The sequence below is a fragment of the Poecilia formosa genome, unplaced genomic scaffold (assembly GCF_000485575.1).
Source record: "Poecilia formosa unplaced genomic scaffold, Poecilia_formosa-5.1.2 Scaffold493, whole genome shotgun sequence".
Taxonomy (NCBI): domain Eukaryota; kingdom Metazoa; phylum Chordata; class Actinopteri; order Cyprinodontiformes; family Poeciliidae; genus Poecilia; species Poecilia formosa.
Window position 1 is genome coordinate 367,651 of NW_006800432.1, and position 21,111 is coordinate 388,761.

Here is a 21,111-nt window from a genome sequence, read left to right on the forward strand (position 1 = left end):
TCCAAAGATGCCGGGTTTGAGGCTTGGCCCAACTGGACTCGACCCGACTCTCCAGTTTAAAAAAGGTTTTGGGCTCCTGTCTCTGCTCTGTGTGGTTCCGGATGGTCCTGGATGATTCAGGATAGTTCTGGATGGTTCCGGATAATCCTTGATAGTCTTGGATGGTTCCAGATGGTTCTGTGTGGTTCCGGATGGTCCTGAATGATTCCGGATGGTTCTGGATAGTTCTGGATATAGTTCTGGATGGTTCCGGATAATCCTTGATAGTTCTGGATGGTTCCGGATAATCCTGGCTAGTTCTGGATGGTTCCGGATAGTTCTGGATGGTTCCGGATAATCCTGGCTAGTTCTGGATGGTTCAGGATAGTTCTGGATGGTTCCGGATAATCCTTGATAGTCCTGGATGGTTCTGTGTGGTTCCGGATGGTGCTGGATGATTCCGGATGGTTCCAGATAGTTCTGGATATAGTTCTGAATGGTTCCGGATAACCCTGGATAGTTCTGGATGGTTCTGGACGGTCACACGCTGGGAATTCCAAGGGGGCAGGTGACTCCTGGTTCTGAGCCAAGTACAGATTCTGTTGGAGATCTTTTCCTGTTAAAGGGGAGTTGTTGGTTTTTTTTTCTCTCTCTCTACTGTCGCCCCCTGCTGGTCAGAAGGTGGTGCTGTAGGTCAGGATCCTTTGCAGGGTTTCCATAGAAATGCTTAAGCTAGTTTGAATCATGAACTGAACTTTATCCGTTGATAAACTCAGATCAGTCGAATCGATTGTGTTGGAATGTTCTGTTGGTAAAGAGCCTGTAGAAATGAACTGATCTGATTTATTTGCAGGATCCAGTCCAGCTCTGATTTTGATCTGCAGCATTTCTGGGACCTGAACCTGTTTGTGACCTACATGAAGCTGGATGAATCCTGACTCTTGGCCCTGATTCTATGGAAACAGTTTCTCATGAAGCCCAGCCGGGCCGGATGATCTGGACTCGCCCTCCTTCGGCCCGGAGTCTGGTCCAGATGGAAACCTGGACCGAGGCCACGCTCCAGCAGCTCTGGCCTGAATCTCATATAGAAAAATATTAAACTATTTGGTAATTTTCTCTTTAAAATGAACAAATTTCCAGAGATCAAGGCGTCCTGTAAACATATTCTTGTGTGTTCCGACCCAGTTAGCTGAAGCTCCTGTGACAGAACCCGGCTGCAGCAGAACTTCATTATTAACCTAAGAGCTGCTTTATAGGGAAACAGCTCTGAAGCTTTCTCTGGCTTTCTGTTTTTTCTTGCGTCTGAATGGAGCAAATGAGTCCTTTGTTAGTTTGGTCTCTGAGGGGATCCAGCAACCCGGGTCAAAGCTGCCGGTCTGGACCGTCTGCTGGGGTTTGAGGTTTAGCTGCTCTGGCCTTAAATCTGAACGTTGGACCCTGTCAGTGTTTCCCATCATCAAAAACACAACACAAACGCCTCGGGTCTCATGTGCAACATTTTAATCTCAGTGATGATGTCAGAGTTTCACAGCAGGGCTAGAAAAATAGAATCTGAGATCATAAAAGTCCAGAATGCTGGAACTGAAGATGAGTGGGATCCACACAGAGTTGTGCTCTTTCTACACTTTGACTGATGACCACGAACTGCAGAGCTCACTTCAAACTTAAAGCTGATCTGAAGGATGACTTTAATTTAAAAAAATTAAAATTTGACTTAAAAGTACAAAATATTCAATCATTTTTGTATTTCAGATTAATGAGATTATCTCCAGTAGCAGAATAAAAACTTCATCTGTTTTATTAAATCAGCTGAAAGCAGTAAAGTTATCGTCCATCATCAGTAACAGGAATAAAACCAGGAACATTTTTCCATGAAGTAAACACTGTTTGGGTTTTAAAAGTTTCCACTTGGAGTCGGATCTCCTTATGAACACGGAGGAGGTTGGATCCACCTCCAGCACCTGGTGAAGAAACTCGGCGTCCTCTGGCAGGAAGGTTTTGCTCCGGGTCTAGACAAGACCTGCCACCATGTGGGGAGACGCATGCATGTTGCGTTCAAACATGCATTTCTGAAAAGCTTCCAGGCATCGGATGACCCGAACTCTGAAGGTCATCACAAACTCTCTCATGTCTGCAGATAGTCGGTTGTTTCATGGCCTCAGCCGGGACTTTAGTCAACTCACACTTGAGTTGAATGCTTTCCATTTCCCCACCTTCGTCTCCTGACATCTGCCTCCTAACGACGCAGCAGGTTTGTGTCTGAACCGGGTTTCAGTTGGACTTCCTGGTTCTGTTCAGCAGACCTCTTAGTGTGGTAAAGACGTTTCTGGGTTCAGCATTCGGCTCTGAGATGGATGGTATTGCATTCCGCCTCAGTGACTCTACAACCAGTATGCAGGTGTCATTCAGCTGAAACCCAGATGTTTTTGTCTCATTTGCAGCATCACTGGCCTGAACTCAGCTTTCTTTCCATGGAAACCACTCAATCTCTGGGGCAGTCCTGACAGTGGCAGTTACAAAGTAGAGGCCAGCTGACAACAAGAATGGTCGAGTTGTGCTTTGTTGCCACTGGTTTCAGAGCTGCAAAGTCCTACAGTTTCCCGGTTCTGGTCCAGACTGAGCCGGCACTGCTGAGTGTCCACCTGGTGGCCTCTGGTGGGCTGAGAAAGAGAAACAAGGGCTCAGAAACTCTGCTGTGAAAAGGAGCAAGATACCAAACACCTGAGGAAACCCCGGGAACAGATTGACTCAGATTCTGAAAACACTTAAAGTTCCCACTGACAGACTGAATGATGATGGACCCAATGATTAGCCCAGACTACAGAATCTATCTGAGCATCTAAAACCAACTGAGGCCACAGTTTGAGGGACCACACAAACCAGTAGGTGGTACTAGTAGCAGGTGGATTTAATTTTTTATTTCCTTTATTTCAAGCAAGTTTTAGTTCTCTCCCTGATGGCAGTAACAACCTTTTCAGCTTGTCAATGTTCCTCTTAGGCCTTCTAACAAGCCATCATTGGATCCAGGTGCGTTAAACCAGGGAGAGAACTAAAACATGCAGGATGCCGGGCCTCCAGGACCCACTTTGGGCTCCCCTGCTCTAGTGTAAAGCGCTTTGAGTGGTCAAAATGACTGGAAAAGCGCTATATAAGTTCAATCCATTTACCATTCACTAAATTATATAAGTCATTCATGTCATAACTGAAACAGAAGAAGATGAGCTTTGACAGATGAATTAAATTGTGTTGAGTTTCTGATCTCTAAACGTTTGGAAAGTTGGGCTGCTGAGGTGTTCAGGGTCCTGGTGGTTCCTCTCACACCTCCAACAAGACCCAATAGGAACCTTTTTATTAAACCTCTTTTGACCACAGTGGAACCTCACCAACCAGACTAATCATGACCGGATCCGTTTGGTTACAGCTGAACCCAGCGCCGCCTCCTGCTGCTCCTCCTCCCGATGCTCCGCCCATCAGCAGCGGCTCTCTGAACCCACATGCAGACGGCGGCAGAGATCGCCTCTATCAGACCCTCAGAGTGAAGCTTGGACTTTGTTTCCAGACGTTAGACGTATTTTAGAAGAGCGTAAAGCTGCCAGGTTGGAAGCTTCAACACGCAGAGCGACGCTGATCATCATGCCGCGTTGCCCCACATTACTCCGGTAAACTTTTAGTAAAATGTTTTTGGCACTATTTGCCTTTATTTGACAGCAATCCGACAGGAAGGGGGCAGAGAGGGGAGAGAGGCCTGGGCCCAGCGAACAGAGGACGGGAGTCGGGCTCCAGATACCCGGTCTGTCTATGCGGGGCGCCGCGCTAACCGCTGCGCAACCGCGCAGTGCCTCTGTTCCCTTACTGGAATTTTTGTTTCTCTTTGGTAAATTATTTACATCTTTATACAACTTGAACTATCTGACGAATTCACCTAGTTTACTTTCTTTCATTTTCTTTGAAAAATCAGTTTTGTCACATTATTGCAACCAGTGGACTGGCCCAGTAAAAAGTCATTGCAGAGTAAAGAATCAACTAGTTGATGCAACACTGGAAACCTAATCCACTCTACGGTTACCTGGGTAAACCCTGGCGATGCTTTCACTGCCTGAGTCAACCTGGGTTACCTCAAAAGACCCTGATATCTTGGATGAACATGTTTGAGCCAGTACTCCTGAACCTGGACTACACTTGTGTGATGTGTGACTCACCTGCTGCATTCAGGACCAGAGGATGAAGGCCAAAGAGAAGAATAGAAATAGAAACAGAAACTGGAAAAAAGAAAAGAATCAGTGGAGCTCGCAGTAGGAATAGATTGAAGATTTTCTGGTTGTTCTTACCTTCTCCTCTAGCTCTTTGATCTGTCGTTTCTGTGCTTCTATACATTCCTCCAGCTCCTTGTTCCTCTGTCCAGCACAAACATATTACAAGGTTCCATGTTCATTCTGCTCTACTTTCAATCCTTTCATTGATATTAATCTCACTGCCAAAGCCGCTCATGTTGGTAAACCTTGTAATCACTGATGCCGAGTTTGGACGTGTGTGTAAACCCTCATTCCTACTCTGATAATTAAAGGATAAATGAACAAATAATTTTGGTTAAGTTGCTGGTTCCCAGAAGAACAGAGTGCCAGAGCTGATCCATGATCCTTTAACACAGCGGCAGAAAGAACCAGGAAGCTGGATGTGAACCAGCGGCTCTGCATCAGCTTCACTCATCGTGCTGAGAGCCAGGGGAGCAGCTACACACCAGGACTGATGGAGGTTTTCAGAGTGGAGCTGTTCTCGGGGTTTTCTTCGCTGGGGTAATTTTTTTTTATTTTGCTTTGCGGTTTTCATAGCCCAAATGAATTATGGCTAATAATAATTACAATCACACGTTACACCATGGAGGAGATTTGTCCTTAGCTGTTAGGTTTCATACTGAGGGGAAAACTTGATGTCATCTGGAGCTTTTTACTACTTGACATGGCTCTAATTCTTTTGAAATGAATAGTAATTGGGCAAAAGTGGAATTCTTTGTGGATTATGAACCAGACTGTGACTAAAACTAATGTATCTATAATATATGAAGCTGCTCACCTGCTGTGTGAGCTGAAGCAGTTCCATCCTGTCTCGGAGGATCTGGGCATCTCTTTCTCTTAGTTCACACATTACACATCGTTTCCACTGATCCATGGCTCTCCTCAGCTCCTCTTTCTCTCCTTCTGTTAACATGTCAGACAGTCGACCCTCTCCCTTCATTAGTCCAGGAGTCCTGGAAGCCTCTTCCTGCTGCAGAGCCTCGAACAACATGGCCTCCAGCTCCAAGATCCTCTGAGTCAAACACAGATGGTAGAAATGTCCTTTTAGTTTTGGTCTCCCTGGAACCAAAGACTGCAGGAGAAACTCCATCTTGTTAACAGTTTGGAGGATAATGTTTCTTTATCATGATGTAGTGATGACCTTTGACCTGAACCTTCAGAGCCACATAAAGCTGGTTCCAAAGTGGGCCTTGAACCAGCTGCAGAACATTTCCAGGACCAGGGGCCTCATGCATAAAGCATGGGTGTGCACAAAAAATGTGCGGCGCCTTATTTTACGCACAAGTCGGCATGTATAAAAATGAACTTTGCGTCAAAGTGTACGTAAATATACGCACACTTTCTTGCTGGCGTGAAAATATGCGGCAGCCACGCAAACTTTTTCTGTGAACATATCAAACTACAAATCGTCAAAACTCACCTAAATACACTGAAACCTGACAACCTTCAGTGTTTTTTAGACCAAGCATCAAACCAATGTTTTTCATGATTTTAATATTTTGTTGCTTAAAAGTAATGAAATATTAAAATTTTGTTACCACATTTATCCTCAGACAATAAGCTAACACTAAATAAAGAAAATAAAATAAAAGGATGTGAAAACCTCGCTCGAATGTAAATAATAATTTTCCTCAGTTTTTTTCTCCTAAAGATGCAACATGTTGGTCCGTGAGCTGAAGCTCATGAAATGCATCTATGGGGTCATTTCATTCTCACTGAAAAAAACAGGGTTGGATCAGCAGATTAACTCCAACCTGCTGATTAAAAATAATCAACAGGTTTGATTATTTTTAAGGTGATTAAGGTGTGTAGACAATCCTGTATGTATGTAGCTGCGCAAAAATTTGCCACATTGTGGAGCGTTTTGTTCTCTGAGAACATCAGAAGGATTCAGAGGGAGCGATTAATCAGAGATCATATTGATCTGCTGTTGATGGTTTATTAGTGCTTAGATTAATCCAGACTGACCCTAACCCTCTGAGCAAAACTTAAAGAAAGAGCCGAGCGGAACCGGTACCGGTGCAGCTGCAGCCATCGAGTCTCCCGCTTTGTGAAAACGCCTTATGGACATAAAGCATCTTTATTCTGTAAATGTACAACTTACATACATGATTCTACTATTTAGAATAAACGTCCACATTCCCACTCAGACTCTCTGACTTTGTCTGTCTTTAAATCCCGGCTGAACGATCTGCTGCTGTTCAAACGGGCATTTTCATGATCTCTTTATTTATTATTTATTTTATTTGGATTTTATTTTTTTCTCTAAAATGTATTAGTTTTATTTTTGTGAGGTGACCTTATGTGTCCTGAAAACACATTTTAAATAAAATATTAAAAAAGTGGCACACTTCTGGGTATTTATACTAATTTACATTAATATGTATTTATGGAGGCGACAGGCGGAGCAGCAGCTGCTCTGATTCCCGCAAATTAGGATTAATAAAGGAAAGATGCGCAGCCACATGCGTGGGCACGGCTCAATGCATCCCCTTTTTTTTGTACGCCCCACTTTTCTAAGTTTTTCCCTACGCCAAGTTTTAGTGTGAAAATTGCCCATTTATACACGAGGCCCCAGAATCTAAAGTCTGAGACCAGAGAAACTCATCCAGGATTTAGTGGTTTGATTCCTGCAGCAGGTCAGACTGAGACCAGAAGCTGCAGCTNGCTTCTTTTGACCAGTAATAACTGGAACATCGAAAGTGTTTATAAATTGATCATTGTTTTCCTACTTTTCCAATTCAATATAATGTTTTTTCTGCTTGTTTTATTTCTTTCTAATCATGTAAAGCACTTTGAGGCAAAGTAGCTTATTAGCATAGCACAATAATTCAAAGAGGAGGGTTGTTGGATATGTTCTTATTTCTAGATTGTTTCTAAACACAGTAAATGATGTGGTTGGACTGACCTTATGGGCCTGATCCATGGACTGCTTCCTGAAGTCCAGCTCCTCATCCAGGTAACCTTTCTGTTTTCTGAAGAGATCCTGGAGACAAATCAGACAAAATATGATGAATTTGAGCTGATAGAAATCATTCTGATGATAGAAATATCTTCAAACACTGAATCGGTTTGTGGCAGATGTGACTGCAGTCATTCACTTATTGATGGTCTTGAAGTTCATGTCAGTCATTAAAACCTTCAGATCTTCTTGCTTAAAACAATTATTAAACTGTCTGAAAATCTGGTTTGTGATCAGTTATTCTGCTGATGTCACTAGATTTCATTTATAATTTTTTAAAAACAGAGAAATGTTGGTCAGACAGTTTTACTTCCTGTTGAAAGATGATTTCATTTGGGAGCTGCAACCCTCACTCACACTGACCTTTAACCTTTTATCAGGTTCTGCTGAGATATTGCTTCAAACCAGGAGTTCACACTGAACTGAAGCTTCATGTTGTGATGATTCGTTGGATAAAATCAGATCCTCTGCATTAATGCTTCAACCATCATAAAGAGTCCAATAGAAAAGTTTTCTGTTGCCAGAACATCAGCAGCAGGTTGACTGTTGTCATGGAGACATCATTTATTAACATCTTTGTCAGATTATAGAGCTGGTCTGACAGTTGAAAGGTCGTCTTTACCTTCTCGTTCTCGATGTCCAACATTTTCTGCTGCAGAGCCGACTTGGTCACTTCGATGGACTCCAGCCACTGGAAGAGCAGACAGGCAGTCAGGTGGTTCTGAACTGTGCAGCCGCTGCTTCTCCTCTAGAGGACAAGAAAAGCTCTACAAAACTAAACTAGGCTTGTTTCCACAAGTGGTTTGAATCTGGATTCAGTGATCTAGATCAGTGTTTCTCAGTGTTCCAGACTGCCCTGCATGTTTTAGTGCTTCTGACAAACACACCTGACCTGTATGAGTTGGTGGTTAAGGGGCCTCTGCAGCATTGATGGCTGCAGAGGAAGTCCTGAAATGATTTGTTCTGGAACAGAGACACATGTTGAAGATGCAGGGCCGGGGGGCTGAGGGCCACTGATCTAGATGACACATGTAGATGAGGTTATTGCCTCTGAAACACGGCAGCTTCCCAGCTTTCCTCCAACCAACAATACCATTGTTACCTTTAACAGTCATTTCATTTTTCATTTGATATTCAAGTAAATATATTGAAACCAAACATTTCTCTTGCTTGAAATGTTAAAATCAGTTGAAGTTGGAGCCTTTAGACCAGATGTTTCTCACCTTTTCTGCCAGAGTGAGCACCGTCCTTGCATGGATCACAGTCACCTGCTCCTCATTGGACAAATTCTACAAGAAAAAACTTGCAGGTTAGATCATAAGCACATATTTTCACCTGAGTATCAACAGAAACAGAGGGAAGACTCATGTGAAAGGCCCTTCAGCTAAAGTTGGGTCTGTTCAGATTGGGTTTAGGGCCTGTAGCTGCCTTACACCGAGTTCTAAGGATGGTCTCCAAAGACGGTTTCACTGGTTCTCCTCAGTCCTTCCTGTGGCCAGCTGCTGATTGGTTCACTGGTTCAGCTGGGTGAAGGTCCAAGCTGAATCAATTTTAAGTTGCTGATGGTTTCACTGAACACATTGTCTTTGTGAGAAACAACTAGACAGGAAACAGACATGTTGGATCTTAAAGTGTGTGAAGAACTTGAGCTTCGATTATCTCTGGAAAGAATGGAGGATGTGATGTAAAAAGCTCTAATGTGAACATTTCTGAGCTGACTGGATGATGATTGAGGGTAACTGCACACAGTTTTAGATTTCAGAAGATAATTATAAGCTTGTCCTTGTTTCAATGAACAATGAGGACCAAACCAAGGCAGAATGGACCAGTGGCTCAGTCACTCGTGACTGGTTGACCCAGTTGTCCAGTAGGGACATTATGATCCTGAAACCTTGGGGGCTTAGCCAGGCCACGGCCAATTGAATTGGAATATAACAGTAGAATAAAGGTTATTTCATGTTAAAATGTTAAATGATACAGATCATTCTGCACCAGTTCAGTCTATAGGCCTGGTTCTGTGGAGGAAGCAGCTCGGTTCTGCTGGTTGTCCTGCACTCTGAACTGACTTCTCTGTCTGAGAAGAAAATCTAACATGACGTGATTGTAGAGCAGAAACACAAGAGCTGCAAGGACATGCAGTCACTCTGCTGCTGCGCCACAAAGGCACACATTGGTTTTTGTTTTCTTTTGAAGAATTCATGGTGGTGGGGTTTATGCTGCGGACTTACTGTTGGAATACTTACAATAAAGCACAACAATGCTTTTTGGTATGTGCTCTGTGTTTTTAATTTGGTCCTTTATGAGATTCAAGGATGTCCAGACCCTGAAAGCCACGGAATGGAGGATGTGATGTAGTATGAGTAATAAAACTGAAACTTTCAGTCCTTCAGAACCAAAGGAGACAAAACCAGCTTCTTCCATCTGGTGATCACAGCGACCAACTGGGAGCCTCCAACAAACCAGTAACCAGTGAGACAGACCAGAGTCCCCAGAACTGGTTCTGAGATCAGTGGAATTATTTCTTTTCATTTTGTCATCAGTGATGTAGCATAAGGTAACAAGCATGTAGTTTTACTTAATGCATTAGACAGTTATAAAGAGTTAAACATGGGTGGTTCCACAGCACACACAGATCCGATGGTTTTATTTAGCACATACATGTACAAGATAAATTCAACATACACTTACGGCGTTATCCCCCAGGATGTCCAACTTCTTCAACAACTCGGTGATGACAATGTCCTGTTGGGACAAGGGTTATCCCATCAGTGAGTTTTTCACATGTTCATAATGAGCCACAGAATGTTTTCACATGAATGTTGTGGTGTTTCTGCATGAGCAAAAAACTTCAGGACTAGTCCGAGTGCTTGGTGAGTGCAGGTTGGTCTGCAGGTGAGACCAGGTGCTACTCACAGTGACCCCTTCGGCCTCACAGTAGATCTGAAGGGGACTGAGACCTTCTGGGAAGTGCAGTTGTTTGAAGTTAATACCGGGTGAACGGCGCTCCCTCTCCTTTTCCCATGGGAATAGAGATAATGACAATGAAAGTTATTGATTAATCAGTAATTGCAATACAACCATTGCTCCCAAAGCCAACAGTACCTCCAACTCCAAGATCCTGAACTCCAGCAACTCATTTTGGTCTCTGATGTCCTGAATGTCGTCGTTCAGTCGCAGCGCCTCACCTTCCATTTGCACCACCTGAGCGGCGACAACAATCAGGATCAACACTGGGATCATAGTTTGGGCTTCAGTACCCGCACACATCTGAATCAACCCATTCTACTGTTACTATTTTAAAGATGTGAATAAAACACATTTATTGACATCAGATTCTGGTGTCTTCTTGACCTGTGACCCACACTGAACCTCTGGTGCCACCAATCTGACAGGAATTGGTCAAAAGGCTGACTCCCAGTCCAGAACCACCTTAACAATAACTCCAAGATCTCCACTGTTGAGGTTAGTTAACCCTGAAGAAACCAAGAAGCTGTTGATGGTTCAGAACCTCCTCAAAGTCACAGCAGTTTAAATGAAGTGTTTCACCTTCTCCACCAGCTCCTGGTTCCTCTGATACAGTGCCTGCTTCTCCTCCACCCACTTCATGTCCTGAGAGCAGAGACATGACACAACTCAGACACCTTTCACCATGTTCCACCAGTTTACACACCAAGCTACACAGAATATGTTCATTACATATTTTGTGTAAATCATTCGTAGATGAGATTTTAGTCTGCTCCATTTGCTCGGGCAGTTTTTATAGCAGTTGAGACCCAAAAGAGGTCCAGAACCAGAAAAATTTGCAAAATGTGAATTTTGCATAATACCCCCCCTTTAAAGATAATGCTGAACTCTGACACTTCCTATGAAAATAACCAACATTTCTTTCTATTTTTGAAAGAGGAAGAATTTTTGAGTTTGGGGATTGACCTTTAACCTGTGCAAGGCAAATTCCTGCTGGGATAGGATCAACCCCCTTGGAGGGAGCAAGGGGGTCTCTTAATCACATACCAAAACGAGATGATGAGTACCTGGCCCTGATTGGTCCGATCTGAGAAGTCATGAAAACAAAACATCAACATAAAGGTCCCCGGCCCCTCCATGAAGTGTCCAGTCAAAGTGAACAAGGGTTCAAGTGTTCAGGTTACAAACGTACAAAAATGTGAGAATTATGACAGGTTGCCTCTGCACCACAACTTCGAGGTCCAAAATTGCGGATCGGTCACTGTTTAGGCATTTACTGCTGAAACGTACAAATACAACAAAAAATTGACTTTAAACGTACATTGGCGATGTTTTGCTTTCCAGAGTCATTGCTGAAGATATTTGGCTGTTCAAATCTGTTTTCTTATGACGTGTTGAATACTGAACACCCCAAAAACATTGCTGTAAATCCACCATTTAACTCCAAGCTTCACATGCAGCAATGAATTGTGGGTAATGTACTTGGACTCGCCTGCATGTGGGCTTAGGCAGAAAGGGCGGAAATAGGACCCAAAAGGGGCGTGGCTAAGGCCGGAAGTGGAAGAACTGGGACGTACTTAACATGAATGCGCATCTGAAGGACAGGAAGGAGGAAGGATTGGGATTGGCTGTCAGCCAGGTGATCTCTGATAGCCAATAAAAATACAGAAATAAACTGGGGGTGGCGCAGGGGTAAAGTACGGCCTTAGACCGAAACACGGATGTCACAGGTTTGAGTCCCTTCCTGACAACCTTTGCCGCATGTCCTTCCCCTCTTTCATTCTCAAATAAAGGCCAATAAAACCTTTAAAAAAATAAATAAACTGAAGGCTGCCCCTCCCCCACCTGTTGATTAGGCTCAGCCTTTCTGAATGATCTCATCTACGTCTGAGTCTCTTCAATTTGCAGGTTTTTTTTGTTTTTGTTGGGGTTTTTTTACCAATCCTTGATGCTTCAGCGCTGACTCCAGATCTGCCACTCTGCTCTGATATCGACTGATTTCATTCAGCAGCTGTTCTCTGGTCTGAAAGACATGAGACAGAACCATCATCCTTAGCATGATCAGCGAGAATTCACCACTCTACTGCTGCCTTGCTCAGAGGCCATCTACCTTGATCTCCTTCTCAGCGTCGTAGTTTCCTCCGCATGTCTCGGCCAGCAGTGCGTACGCTCGCTGCAGCGCTTGGTACTCCTGTGTAAGCTGGCGGTAGCGAAGCTCTGCCTCCTCACGAACACAAGTCTGAAACCAGCAGTCAGTCGGCAAAACCAGTCAGACCAGTTCCAACATTTAAATCTGCTTCTTGTTCTTGGTCCCGGGACCTGAAGCTGTTGAGCCCGAGGTCGTTAAGATGGGGCTGGTTTAAGTTCTTAATTTTTACCTCATCAGGTTCCGTATCTGGAGTTCTGTCAGTGTGGAAGGACAAAGACGATCCGTCAGAATCCATCGATGCCTCTTCATCATAACCATAGAATGTCTCTATGACCTGCAGACAAACACATGACGCATGTCATCATGCAGGTCAACAAGTCCTCAGAAACAACAGAGGAGTTGTTGAAATCATGATCTGGGAGTTCTGGGTACTAACTACTTACATTTTTATTTTGAATTTGCAGATAACTTTATGTTTCTGACTAATTCCATCATTTTTAAATATTTGATATTCTGGCCAGTTCCTCAGTACTTCAGTATTTTAGCACATACTTTTTCACTCTTGAACCAGTTTAAGAAGACTACTTTTTACTTCTACTTAAGTATAAATACAATGGAGTACTACTACTTTTACTAGAGGACGGTTTGTCGCTGTTTTGGACATCGCCCTGAAACGAAGACCAGAACCAGAACATCATTCAGAACCAACAACTTGAAGGCTTTGAAACTGGATCTCTGAACTATTCAGAGTATTTCTACTGAACTATTTGTAGTAGTTCTATCAGATAAACGACTGGTTCAGTTGGAGTACACACGGTGTAGTACAGGTATCTGTCGGAGCACAGCTATCTGCAGCACAAGTACAAATATTAGTAATACAAGGTTTTGTGGTTCCGATACTCATGTTGGCGTAATGACGACGGCTCGGCTGCTGGGTGGTTCTGGTGATACCAGAAGCTTCTCACCCTGCAGGCTCTGAAGGTTCTCCTCCTCCTCACTGGTTCCTGACGTCGGTACCTCAGTAACAAGTCTCGCTCCTAGAACAAACCAAACGTCTTTATTCATCCTCACTGACCTGAAGCTCATCAGCTAACTGAATATCACAGATAAGTACACAATCGTCATCTCCTGATGTTACATGGATTACTCAGAAAGTACCTCACAGGTACTGACAGAGGCTGCTCAATACTTACAATAACATTCTTTACATAACCTGCCGTCTCCAGAGCCTGAAATCACAGAGGAGATTTAAAATGGCCGTCAAAGTCGTAATACTGCTGTAGTTTCTGTCGTACCTTAGAAAGGTCATCGATGATGTGTTGCTGCTCCACCACTTGTAACCGTAGAAACTCCATCTCACGCTCATCCTGGTGGTAGCCATGGTAACTTGAGGAGTGACTCCGGTCCAGATCGTTGAGGGAACTGGGTCTCCTCTGTAGACAAACAAAGAGATCAGGCTGGTACCGACGGTTCTGTTGACTGTTCAGAACCAACAGAACTGGATCATAGCTCAGTTATCAGGCTGAACTGAAAGTGTGTCTGCCTGTTTGGGTTTACTGGGTTCTACATGAATACTGACACCTGCTGGTGGGATGCAGTAACTGAACTCGGGTGTTTTTCTATGTCAGCTGATATCTGGATGCATCTTTATGTTATTATTGCTCAATTAGTTCAAATGGAAAAATGAGTGTTGTGTGTGGTCACCATGGTTACCATAGTTGCCATCTCCAGGTTCTCTTGGGTCACAAAGCGAAGTTTGTTATCAAGGCGACGCAGGGCGAGAGCCAGCTCTTCGTTTTTCCTGCTCAGACGTTTGTTTTTATCCAGAAGGGGAAGAAACTGACTCTCTGTTTCTCTCAGACGCTTCAGCTGAACAGGACAAAAATATTTTAAAATAAATTAAAATATTAAAAAGCTGAGTAGGAATGAGTTGGGGAAAGCGCTTTGCTTTAGATGGGTGTGTTCTGGAGGGCAGGACATCTTTACCAGTTCATTTCGCTCTTCAGACAGCAGAGAGTTTCGATCTTCCAGTTTCCTGACGACTGCACTGAGCTCAGCGATCTTCAGCTGAAACCTGCGAGTGTCTCGATCGTCTTGAGACTGCACACAAGATCAGAGGGTCAGAGGTCTGTTCAAGAGAACAAACAAGACAGTAAACAGAGCTGTTCAGACCATTAATATTTACTTTTTATCATTTAAAGATTATTGATCAGGGTGGCTTTCATTGGGCGATCAGCTCATCACATGATCTTAAACTTTACAGAAGAGGATAAGAGCAAACAGTGAGTGGATGGAAAATAACGTAGGTCAGAAGATCAGAGTGTTTGGATGGTTCGGCCCTTGGCAGCCACAGGTCTTATATTCTGTGGTAAAATACTTTTCGATGAGTTGGTACCTGATCTTTAACGGTATGTTGCCAGGGCATCTTGTCCCCAGAAGTATGCCCCTATATTGGAAGATGCTGTGACAGATCACAGGTAAATAAATCAGCACTTAGATTTAGGTTTCTCTGTTCTGTGGAGTCTCTGTGTTGTCCTGTCTACCCCTTGATTATTTTCACTTGGTCCTTGCTTCCCCTGATTGTCTCCCTGTGTATTTAAATCCACCTGTGTTCCTTGTTCTTTGTTGGGTCCACGTCTAGTGGTTTATGCTACCGTTTTGTCTTCTGTCAAGTCTGTTGTCAGTTTGTTTGAACCAGTTGCAAGCCATTAGCCTTCCGCATCTGTGTTGCCTGGACTTTTGTATTGCTTACTTCTTCATTAAAATACCATCATTTTCTTCAATTCAATCTGGGTCCTCTGCGTCTGCCTCGCCACCACTCACCGCAAATCATGACACCTTGATTTTTGAAGGTGAGATTTTTTTTAGAGGGAGTGATGCACAAAGAGTGCCGTTGATTGGTTTCACTTATGAGGAGGTGAAGCATTTTATTATTATTGCTTGGTTATTTAAGGCGCTGGTCTAACTCTATTAGACCAGCGCCTAATAAAGTTAGGCACACAACTTTATTAGGATCCACACACACAAACACACACTGTGTTTTGTGTGTGTTGGTTGGCCTGCACACCAATTATTTTATCCTCTGTTTGATAAGAACTATCACCAAAGTATTCTTCATGCAGATGGACAATAACCATTACCGATGAGAATAGACATGATTAAGATGAACATGTTACCTGAACAAGTTGATATCAGCTGGTGTTTGACCTGCAAGCAGATTTCAGACACTCTAACAAACAATCAAAGCTGCCCAGTTCCTGGTGAACTGGTGTGACCTGTACTGGGAAAGACCCAGAACACAGTCAACCTGATAAACCTCCTCAAATGATACTTGAGGACAAGAAGCTGCAAGGATCTGTTGATAAATTAAATAATTGGATTCCAGATGTACTCAGCAAGAATTTTTTTTTAAAAGGTTTTATTGGCTCTAGTGGCCTTAATTTGATAGTTAATTGACAGGAAAGTGGGAAATGAGAGAAGAGGAAGACATGCAGCAAAGGTCGCTAGGTGAGGAATCAAACCTGCGACGGCCACGTTGAGGACTAAGGCCTCCATATGTGGGTTGTGCTTAACCCCTGCGCCACCACAGCACAGCCAAGAGAAATTTGAAAAAAGGAAATTAAGAGAAATTTGAGAATATTATTATCCATAAATTCAAACACTGGATGCACAGCTACGGCTGTTTACTGCAAACTAACCTTTCAACAAGAATTACCTCAGAGATTTTTATGATTTGGACAAACAAGACTTCTTTAGACTTCTTCAACTTGGGCATTATTAAGACAAAGCCAGTATACCTTTGGAAATTTAAGGAAGCCATTAATAAAGGCATTCCAAGGCAGCATTGAAAAGAATTTAATCTCTTAAACTTTATTTTTCAATGCAACCAGAGAGATTTCTAAACATGATCAAGCCAAATGGAGGAAAAGAAGTCAAGATGAGACTGGCTCAATATATGATGGATGGAAGAACAGCAGACCACTGTCCTGGGGTCAGAGGTTATGAATACAGTTAGTGAAGATAAAACTGAATATTTAATTCTGGGGAATTTACGTTGGGACTTCTGCCATTATAACTAAAACAGACTGTATCTGCCACAGACGTCATTGGCAGAAAGTGAAATTAAAAAGGAATCTGGCTTAAAATTTCCAGGAAATAATTTGAATGAAGTGGATTGAGACATTCTTCCTTCAAATGGGAATAATGTTGCAAAGGCCCTTAATGGTTTTTGGTTCTCACAATGCTGCTTTAATTTAATACAGAAAATGACTCCCAGCCCTTTCACAAATATATGATAGGGAACCAGCAGGAGCTGAAAATGTTTCTAACGTTGCCACATGGGGGCAGCAAAGATAAAATCCCAGACTTTTTTCATGCATTTTTTAAAAAAGTAGGAAGAGGCGGGGCTTACAAAGAAAGGAGCATTGTTAGGGGTGGAGTTAGCAGGATGGTTTAGCCCCGCCCTCTGTGCGTCTCTCAGAGCAGCGATTTGTTGTTCAGCAGCCTGAGTCTGTAACTGGAGGCGGTGGGCGTGGCCAGCCTGCAGCCCCAGAGCTTTATCCAAAACACTGACTGCTCTGTCCTTCAGCTTTATCTCATCCATCTGCACACGGTGAGAGACAGACAGGGAGACAGGCGGAGGGTTAGTCAGGCATCATCACACAGGTAGAAGAGAGGAGCATCAGGGCAGACAGACAGGTGATGGGCGGGGTCATGAGTCTGCTGCTTTGGAAGAAAAACTGCAGCTGGCAGTTATGAGAGCATGTTGCGCTGAAATGAGACGGAACTCGACTTCAGCTGGTTTCCAGTTAGGTCAACTGGGTCTAACTGGGCCCAGCTGGAAAACAGGTTTTTGTTTCGACCTCTAGCCTTTTTTACACCCACAGAAACAAAAAAGAAGCAAATAATTGACTTTTTTTTGGATAAATATGCCAAAACGTTGACCTGAGTGTGCCGACTACTCCAGACAGATAGCGGGCCGGACCAGAACCTGGGACCTAACTGAACATAATTCAGCTGTTTCACCTCCTCTTAATGACAACCATCTTCTCACCAAGATGAAATCTACAGAGGTCAGAGGTCACATGCTGATCAGCAGCTAAAATGATGCTGGTGGAGCAGGACAGCTGCTCTTTGTTTCTGCTCAGTACCAGTCAGTGACAGAGTGAAACTTGGCTGAATCATCCCAGTCTTTTCTGAGTGCTTCCTCCAGCTCTGGAGGAAACACGGTCTGCTAATCAGGATTCAGTGGATCAGAAAATGGATCAATGTTTTCCTTTCAGTGAAAGTTGTACAAACTATCAGCTGTTGGATGATTTGGCTTTCTTCATGTGTTTGGAAACCTGGAGAAATCTCAGCAGATAAATGAAGAAACAGGATCAGTTTGTCCTGGTATCTCAGCTATCAGTGTGCGAACTGTTTTTGTGCCACAGCGCCCCCTACCAGTCGCCGGATCTCTCTCTCACAGTCTTTCTTGGTTCTGTGGAGCTCCTCCTGGTGCTGATGATGTGCCGATCGGAGCTCGGCTGCTCTGGCCTGGCAGGCCTGCTGAGCCAGTGCCAAGGTCTCCTCTGCATGTTTTTTTGCTCCCCGCAGTTCCTGCACCTCCTGCTGGAGGCGACAGCGCTCCGTCTCCCAGCTCCTCCTTGCCTCCTCCATTTCCCCCATCAAGGTGCTTCTCACCTGCACAGAGAGTCAGGGTTAGGACAGGAGCGCCTTCTGAGGCAAAACCATCTAGAAAATCCAGATTTAATCACAATGGAATGGAAGTTGTGAAATATTGACGATCAGTCGATGATCACCTTGTCCGTTGATCCGTCTCTCAGGTTTTGGACGAGTCCATTCAGACGTTGGATTTCTCCATCTTTAATCTTAATGACCCTCATTAGCTCCATCTCATGTTGCCGTAGCAACGTCTCCCTGGTAACTGCCAGCTCCTTCTGCTTCTCTTCATGGAGTTTGGTCTTCAGCTCTGTCAGGGTGACCGTTGCACGGTTATGCTCCGCCTTCAACTCCTGACTCTTCTCTCTCTCCAGGCGGCTCACCTGGTGAAGCCAGAAACAACGGTACCTCACACAGACATAGTACTACTGACAGTACCGCAGTACATCAAGTACTACTACTGGAGGTACCACAAAAACTGTACTAGTACCCAAAACGTGATAAACACAACTATGGTGTTGTTACAGAAAGTACTTTATGGACTATAGAAACTTTTGTAGCACAACTAGAATTGCTACTGTAATTGTATTAATATCACTAGAATTACTACAGTAACTGAAATTGGTAAAGTAAATGCATTGGGTTACAGAATGTACTACAGTAACTATAGCAAAGGCTACTATGGTTTCTGCAGTAGTGTCTCTGACGGTAACAGAAACTAGTAGTGCTGGTTTGAGAATACTTGTAGTTGTCCTACTAATGAAGCTATGGCAGTCACAGTGGGACATTTGGATCTCCAGTCCTTACCTTATTTTTCTCCTGTTGGAGTTCAATCTGAATCTCCGTCAGTTTGGCTCTCAGTTCCTCATTGGCCGCTTGAAGGGCTGCCATGGCGTCTGGTCGCTCTCCCTTTCCTCGCCCTGCTACTCCTCGTTTTGACATAACCAACAGCTGCTGGCTCCTCGCCCTCCTCCAGCTAAATGTCAGCCTGATCCTTCCTACATCTGCACCTGTGGACACAGGAAGTTGTCACTGTGTAGCTCTGTAGGATGTGAAGGATTTGTGTTGTAGCTCAGCAGGTTTTGCAGATGATTTCTGTAATATTTTGTAAAGAAATGAAGTCCTTTGTGGTCAGCATATTTCAAGAGGAAAAGACAAACACTCTAGGACAAAAGATTTAATTTGGGTGATAATCTGATTTAGATTTGATCAAGGGGAAGAATTTTCTAATCCTCTATAGATAGATTGGCTAATTTTAGCATGACCTTCACAATAACTCACCGTGCTTTTTAAAAAACATTTTATGATTTTACAGCAACTGCCTGTGAATGTCAGGTACTATATTCCTTATATGACCTTATATGTTTGTAAGACAAATGTTACTAAATCTGCCTGTTGCATTTGAACCTCTGCACCACTGAGACATTTCATTCTGAGCAGCATCACATGGAAGGAGAAATTAACCCTAAGGTGAAGGTAATCTAGAGAGAAAACTTGCCAACAAACAACTTCAAAACCTTCAGGATTTTTGAGCTTTTCTGTAAAGAGAAACAAACCAAAATCCATCTGGAAATGTTTGCAAACCTGGTGACCAACTTCAGTAAAGATCTGTGCTGCTGCAAGAGTCCAGATTCAACTGTTGAGACGTGTTTTGCTCCAGGATCTGCAGGAAACTTTAATAAATTTATTTATTATAACCTGTATTTCACATTTTTGTTGATTTTCTTTCAATAGACCATCCATAAAATTACAGGCTGTTCATTTCTTTGTGAGGACATGAAATTTGCTGGGGATTGAATAATTATTCTCCATAATGTGTTTGTGTTTAGTTTTAGTGGCGCGGCACGATCTGAGATGTTTGTCGGTCCTCTGCTGTCGTGTTTCTCTCCAGTATTTATTTCTTAAGTACCAGCTGGATTAGTGTGCTGTCACTGTAGTATAATATTGTGTATTTTGGATAAATGTCAGTAACATTTCAGGAGTCACATCCATCTGTAGTGTTTGTGCAGCAGCTGCATCCTGGTAGTTTCTGTGCTTCTCTGTGGTTCTGCTAGCTCAGCTGCATCCCTGTAGAGTCTCTCTTCTCAACTGTCAAGTATTTTATTCGTACTCAGCAGAGACTTCCTGATCCTTCTGTGTGATGAAGGGCAGTGACAGGTTGATTGTTTCCATGGGAACAGGATCAGCTGTCAGCATCAGCAGCAGAAAGATGCAGAACTTACCGTGCAGCAGGATGCTTTGGACGCCTCATCGTTGTTTGTGCTGACCAGCCTCCTGTGCAGCATGCTATCAGGCTATCAGAAGCTAGCTCCACTGCAGCTTACAGTGTGTGTATCGGGGTGAGTGTGTGTGTCAGGGTGTGTGTGCTGCTGCCTCTCTGCCAGCCTGTAGATGCAGTTAGCTCCGTCACTTTGGGTTCCTCTGTCACTCGGCTGCTAGCATCTCTGCAGCTTCTGCTTACATCATCACCTCCTCTTCTTCTTCTTCCTCTTCCTCCTCTTCCTCTCCTCCCAGCATCCCTTGGTGTGAAGTAGCTCAGCTTTCTGATTTTTCTCCCTCTGCAGGACAAAGCCTGTCATCACAACTGACTGGAGGTTTAACATCTCTTAGCAGTGAGACACTACCAGGTGACTATTGATGGTTTCTATGACAACAGAAACATTAGCTGACATAAGGTTGATAGTTAATGTTTAATTGATGTCGGGTGGACCAGGAGTCCAGTGACGATCAGAACGCGATGAGATCCATCCCAGAGTTTCCACAGCTGAGCCGCTGCTGGGTGTGAGGAACAGAGCACAGACATGTCAGGAAATAAACAGGAGGGGAAACTTGCATAATGGTATTTCAGGAAACATTTTGACCAATCAGCTGGAGGGAACGATGCTGACTGCAGCAGCTTTCACCATCACAACACGACAGGCAGAGCTCAGACAACATGTCTCCCATCCTTTTGCTTTCTATTATTCCTTACTCTCTGGCTCTAGATGAAATCAGCTCAATTTCACCTTTCACTAACAGTGTGTTTGTGTGTGTGTGTGTGTGTGTGTGTGTGTGTGTGTGTGTGTGTGTGTGCAGGGGACCAGCAGACATAAGCACAGGATCTA

At 43.6% G+C, this 21,111-nt stretch overlaps 1 protein-coding gene across 4 annotated transcripts; it reads right to left on the bottom strand.

Moving 5' to 3' along the window:
• Positions 1–1,457: 1,457 nt before the first annotated feature.
• Positions 1,458–20,526, bottom strand: jakmip3 (Janus kinase and microtubule interacting protein 3). Of its 4 annotated transcripts, none has more exons than XM_007578840.2 (24): positions 20,230–20,526; positions 18,815–19,017; positions 18,148–18,390; positions 17,789–18,028; positions 16,758–16,949; positions 14,333–14,446; positions 14,060–14,215; positions 13,642–13,779; positions 13,540–13,575; positions 13,312–13,383; positions 12,576–12,680; positions 12,308–12,436; positions 12,137–12,220; positions 10,780–10,842; positions 10,336–10,434; positions 10,147–10,245; positions 9,922–9,975; positions 8,457–8,522; positions 7,856–7,924; positions 7,180–7,257; positions 5,050–5,283; positions 4,308–4,373; positions 4,179–4,238; positions 1,458–2,639 (listed from the first exon to the last, which is right to left on the bottom strand). In XM_007578840.2, the coding sequence occupies exons 2-23, from the start codon at positions 18,947–18,949 to the stop codon at positions 4,188–4,190; spliced, it is 2,523 nt and encodes an 840-aa protein (XP_007578902.1). In that variant the 5' UTR covers positions 18,950–19,017; positions 20,230–20,526; the 3' UTR covers positions 1,458–2,639; positions 4,179–4,187. The 4 variants fall into 4 exon arrangements, with proteins under 4 accessions (XP_007578902.1, XP_016520016.1, XP_016520018.1 ...); XM_016664530.1 differs by having other exon boundaries at positions 9,916–9,975; XM_016664532.1 differs by lacking the exon at positions 16,758–16,949 and having other exon boundaries at positions 20,230–20,525.
• Positions 20,527–21,111: the final 585 nt, after the last annotated feature.

Bases quoted from the DNA above. Each gene is read 5' to 3' on its own strand.
- jakmip3 (XM_016664530.1), bottom strand. From the start codon at position 18,949: ATGTCAAAACGAGGAGTAGCAGGGCGAGGAAAGGGAGAGCGACCAGAC. The intron at 12,437-12,575 runs GTAAAAATTAAG...TGCTGGTTTCAG, and splicing joins CAGATACGGAACCTGATGAG to ACTTGTGTTCGTGAGGAGGC. The intron at 10,843-12,136 runs GTAAAAAAACCC...CTCTGCTCTCAG, and splicing joins CGCTGAAGCATCAAGGATTG to GACATGAAGTGGGTGGAGGA.